This window comes from Heterodontus francisci, chromosome 1, assembly GCF_036365525.1.
Source record: "Heterodontus francisci isolate sHetFra1 chromosome 1, sHetFra1.hap1, whole genome shotgun sequence".
In the NCBI taxonomy this organism is placed as follows: Eukaryota; Metazoa; Chordata; class Chondrichthyes; order Heterodontiformes; family Heterodontidae; genus Heterodontus; species Heterodontus francisci.
The window spans coordinates 131,196,315-131,201,797 of NC_090371.1; the positions used below are offsets into that span (position 1 = coordinate 131,196,315).

The following is a 5,483-nucleotide window of genomic DNA, read 5'->3' on the forward strand; positions in this document are numbered from 1 at the left end:
CCTGATCAATTGGCCAGGGGCCTGAACTGGCCTGCAGTGCGAGTGCGAGTCTCTGCACAGCTATATTGGTTGTTATTGTGCCCATTTTAAGCCCCTAAAACAGGGGCAACAATGTTAAATTTAGACCTCTTTGTGGTTGCAGCCTTTGCATTCAGCAAATGTCAGTCAATGATTCACTTCAGAATCTTTTTCTAGAATTTTGTATGGAAAATATCTCTATTTTGATTGTAAATAGAAGGGAAATAACATCAGAAATGTTTTCAGCTGTTTGTTTTCTTAAAAGACAGAGGCCTGAATTTTGTTTTCCATTTTTGTACTTAGGCTTAATCCATTCTGCTCACAAAACAACTATAATTGTATTTACATTGAAGATGGAAAGCAATCAATATAGCTATTTCAGTGTGTTGACTGTATTGACCTAATTCGTTTTATATCTTACAAAATACAATCAAAGAAGACAATTTAAGAGGTTTTGGACAGCTGCCCAAAATAACAACTATCATTTAATGCCTCAGGCAGTATTTTCATAAAATAGTACCCTGCTATTACAAAGATATCACCATCCGGAGGTGAATAAACACAAGAGCAACAGTAACTGTTCAGTCCAGTGTCTGGAATTAAAATGAAAATGCAGAATAAATTAAAGGATGTGGCCATAAAGTAAATAGAATTTTGTAATCTAATTGATTACATTTCAAGTATGCAGGAATTGTATTACTCCTCCTTGCTATATAAATCAACTTTTTATCCAAGGAATACATCATTTATTGAAGAAACTGCTGTTGATAACCTCCCAACAGACCTGACAGCCTGGATTTTTAATCCAGGGTTGGGAATCTAACACACGGATCATTTCCAGGTCCCAACTCCATGTCCCATCAGTGCCCGTGACGTGAATCGATTTTCATTTGCAAAGGGCCTAATTGGCCTGGGAGCAAGATCAGCATCCAATTAGAGGTGCCAGGAGTGGCCTGGAGGCGGGGCACAGTTATTGAGGGCCTTTTGAAAAGGTGAATGGCTGTGCCGTTCACAGATGAGATGGAGCATCAGGGTTCTCAGCGCTGGCATGGGCAGGTGTCCATGGGTGGCACCAAGGTTCTCTGATGCCTCCTTTTAGGCTTTAACCAATGCAGTGGCAGACATGAGAGAGATCATGTTCCTAGGGTCTGGAAGGAGAAATACACCTAGAGACACAAAGAGGGCTTGGATGGAGGTAGTGATGGAGGTCAGCAGCGGAGGAGAGACCAGAAGGTCTTGGGTCCAGTGTAGGAAAAGATTCAATGACCTAATAAGGTCTGGAAAGGCGAGTGGCAAGCGACATTTGGGTGACAGGTCTCCAAATCTGTAAACATCACCATGTAGAACAGCTGAGCTGATTGAGTGTCCATAGTTCTCCCTGACATTGTCAAGTGCCCAGTTGCATCACTGAGACCTGAGCAACCCTCACATATGGGATGCAATGGAGCAGGGGACATCTCTCAGGAGCGCAACAGCTCATGTGAATGTCGTGCTGGAATAGGTGAGGGAGGACAACCTACTCATAATCATTCTCTCCTCATCCTGCAGGATAAGAGAGCACACAACTCCTGGATGTCTCAGATGGGTGGTGGTTTGCTGGATCTCCACACCCTGACCCCAATGGAGGTGGGAATTGTGAGGGTGCCATTGTGCTAGACTATGGGCAATGGCGATATGGGAAGCTGTCAAGAGCAGGGTCATTTGATAGCTCTATCTTCAGGTGAAGATCATGGAGGAAATTCCTGCCCAATGCTCACTGTAGCCATAACAACTGCTGTCATCTATGGGGTCGGTTGCACTGAGGCACCTGCTAAGTAGCCTGAGTTCTCACCACCATCTTCTTGTGTTTCCCACAGGGCCAGTAGCGGAGTGGGAGAAGAGTGTTCCAGCCCAGTCATCACCGGCCTCCTCGGCAAGGGGAGATGTTTCAGCCTGCACTGTCACATCGTTCCCCTGCACCTTCCACCAGTGCAGTCACACTCAACTCGGTTGGGCCTCTATCAAGATTAGAATGGAGAGCACTGGGTGAGCTGCACAACACACATGAGCAAGAGACAGAGTCCCTCAGAGGACGGAGGACAGACACAGCCTTGCTCCGTTGGGTGAAGATGCTGGGCCTTGGGTGTCACAAACAAGGAGGGTTTTAATGGAGCATCAGAGGCAGATGAGTTCTCGAATGTCAGAGATCCCTGAGCATTTCAGAGCTATGGGCAGACAATAGAGAAGACCATATAGTCCATGTGCTCCGTTATGATTCAGGGTTTTGAGTGTATGAGCTCCTACATTGAGAGAGTCATATGCAGCACCACCCTGAGTGGCTGCAGGAACAGCGCGCTGACATACACATAAAGAATGATGCTCTCTGTAGTATTGATCGCTCAGTGTTGCTGATGGCACAGAAGTGCTTGGAGTGGATGCCAGCTGCGATCCAGCCAGTAGCCTCATTCAGCATGCAAGGGCACCATGAAAGGACTGAGGAAGTCAAAGAAGCTGATGAGGGGGACACCCCTCAGGGGCACTGCCATCATCCCTCACCTTCTTGACCAGTCTGGCTCAGGAACCATCCATGCCACAAGGCCCTGTGTCAGTGGCTGCCCCTGCAATGACGCAGCTGCAACAGCCTGTGGAGGAGCCCCTATGGACACCTCCAAGACAAGGAAGGAATCCACAGGCATCTCAGCTGGATGCAGAGACAAGAGAGCAGGCTGCCTCCACCTCTTTGTCAGCCACAGCGGGAGCTCCCTGTAGAAGTGGATGGGAATGCAGGGCACCATGCCATTAGATGTACATTATTGGCTGGATTTTATCCAGTCAGCAGGAATGGAAGTGGAGGCATGAGGCATGAAAAATCGAGGTGATGCACTCGCACAAAAGCCCAACATCGTGACGTCGGTTCCGGATTTTGTCAGCGGCGTGAAAGCTCCAAGGTGAGTTGATGCCACAACATCACAGGACCGCAATTTGAATTGGTGAACAGGTAGTTAAAATGCATTTCCATTGAATTGAAGCCAATTTTATGGGGGGAGGGAGTTCATATTTAATCAATTGCATAAGGGCATCACGTGCCTTCAGATCCCCAGCTGTTTAAAGGTGGCGGCACTGAGGCAAGGCTTCCGTAATGCTATGGGAAGGCAGTCATGGGGAGCAGTGGATAAGGAAAAAGAAGGGAGCAGAGGCCATTGTCGGCTTGTGGTGCTGGGCTGTCTACACGGGTGGGCTTACTCTCAGGTGCAAGGGTTGGGTGGACACAACCTCCGGTGCTGAGCTCTCTGCGAGGGTAGGTACTGAGGGGTATTGGTACATATTCAGAGGGGAGTAGCAATGGGGAAGTCCAAAGGCAAGTTTATCTCTGCAAGGACAGCGCATGCAAGGGGTAAAAATCAGCTGGCATGGGACTCCTACACCTCATCTTTGTGGACCCTGTGCCACACAGCAGTGGTTCTGAGGGAGAGCCAGGATCTGGCTGGGCACACCCGTGAAACTCCAATAGGTGAGCGGCAGCAGCCGGCCACACCAAGAAGGGCCTAACCATGCCAGAGAGTGTACCGGACTTGCCTCAGCTACCTCCAAATGTCTGAACGGCAGTGTCAGCAAAGACTGTGGCTCTCCAGGGTGCCGGCACTGACTTATGCGCCATGCTGCAGGTCGAGCTGCGACCAATGGACTTCGGTGAACACCCAATGCCCATAACCCCGAAGATCACTGTGGCACTCAACTTCTACCATCTAGCGTCTGACTCTTTCCAGGGATCCACCGGGAACATGTGTGGGGTCTCCCTTGCAGCAGCCTACCACTGCATCAAGGAGGTGACCAATGTCTTGTTCAAGAGGGCCGGCGACTATGTGTAATACCGAACTGAGCCTGACAGTCAGGCCAAGAGAGCCACTGGCTTCAGAGCCATCGCTGTATTCCCTCAGGTGCAAGGCGTCATTGATTGCATGCATGTGGCGATCAAAGCTCCTATGGAGCAGCTAGCAGCCTACATCAACAGGAAGAATTTCCATTCCATCTGTGTACAATTGGCCTGCAAACCCTGAAAGTGCTTCCTGCAGGTGTGTGCCCACTTCCTGGGAAGCAACCACAATGCCTACATGGACAGTCCCAGGAGCCACAGTTTTCTGCCCCCCGCTCGCTTGCAGGGATGGATTCTCAGGGACGAGGACTACACATTGAAAACATAGCTATGACACCTGTGAGGAACCCTCGCACTGCAGCAGAGGAGAGGTACAACGCTTGCCACGGCTCCAGCCGAGCAACCATTGAGCAGGCCATTGGGCTGCTGAAGATGAGTTTCTGGTGCCTGGATCGATCTGGTGGAGCCCTGCAGTATGTCCCAGCGAGGGTCTCGTGCATTGTGGTGGTCTGTTGTGCTTTGCATCAAGAGGACATGATTGGCCACCACTTGTCAACCGATGAGGAGGATGTGGAAGAGGCTACTGAGCAGGCAACACTGGATCGTGATTCCCTTTCACTGGAGACCAGGGCCATTGAGAGACATGCAAGGGAGGCAAGACACAATCTCATACATACCTGCTTCCTGCCACCATGATGGCCTCTCAAAGTGAACACAGTAAAGGCTCTCCTCACTGTATTCTGTCTGTCACTGCCTTCCTATCTCACTCCAGTGCCTCGCACCCAGGTTCACCACGTGCACTGACACATCTGAGACGCTGACCAAATGCGGCCTGTGCCTACACTGGCAGCCCATTGAGGGAGCAAGGGTGAAAGCAGCATCTCACAAGTCAGCAATGAAAGCATGAGCCATTTACAGTAATGAATCTAACCTCGATTTATTACCACAATTGCAGGAAACAATGCAAAGGCCCCAATTAATACAACCGTGAAAATCCAAGTGCGTCTAGGTGCTCTTCTTTATACATTTTTGTGTCCTTCTACACGTTGTGACCCTACACTGGCAGCTAAGATGGAGGCAGGCTGCTGATAGGGCTGTCGGAGGCCTGGGATGACTTCGGCAGGTGTCCTCTGGCTGCCTGAAACCTGGAGGACCCAGGCTGGCTGAGGGTTTCCTGAAACACCCAGCTGTGGAGGTCAACCTCTCCTCCCCCCTTTCAAGGCTCACTTGTTCCTCCCTGATGACCAAAGAAGGATGAGGACCTGGAGAAGACTCCAGGCGTCTCATTCTTCTCTCACCTTGCCACTGCTGTATTGAGCTCATGACCAAGGCGATGGTTTGCAGGTCTGCACAGATCTGTGGAATCTTACTCTCCATGATGGTTGCCAACCTCTCAATAGAGGAAGCCATGTGCTCACTTGCTTGAAACATGACAGCACCCATGGCATGGATGGACTCCTCCAACATCTGCTCATGGCCGCTCATTGTCTTTAGCTGCTCTGCCAGATATTCCCTAAACTCCAGCATGCTCTGTGCTACCCGCACCAGAGGCTTGTTACAGTCTGGGGCTCAGCATAGGCCAGGCCTCCCACAATCCTCCGACTCTCAGTGG

General features: G+C 50.0%; 1 protein-coding gene across 1 annotated transcript; it reads left to right on the top strand.

Moving 5' to 3' along the window:
- The first annotated feature begins 3,653 nt into the window (after positions 1-3,653).
- LOC137368245 (putative nuclease HARBI1) lies at positions 3,654-4,567 on the top strand. Its single transcript, XM_068028714.1, has 2 exons — positions 3,654-3,862; positions 3,976-4,567. The coding sequence occupies exons 1-2, from the start codon at positions 3,654-3,656 to the stop codon at positions 4,565-4,567; spliced, it is 801 nt and encodes a 266-aa protein (XP_067884815.1).
- The last annotated feature ends 916 nt before the right edge of the window (positions 4,568-5,483 follow it).

Excerpts from the sequence above, each read along its gene's own strand:
- LOC137368245 (XM_068028714.1), top strand. The coding sequence starts at position 3,654 with ATGCTGCAGGTCGAGCTGCGACCAATGGACTTCGGTGAACACCCAATG. Across the intron at positions 3,863-3,975 it reads AAGAGGGCCGGCGACTATGT|CTCCTATGGAGCAGCTAGCA; the intron begins GTAATACCGAAC and ends TGGCGATCAAAG.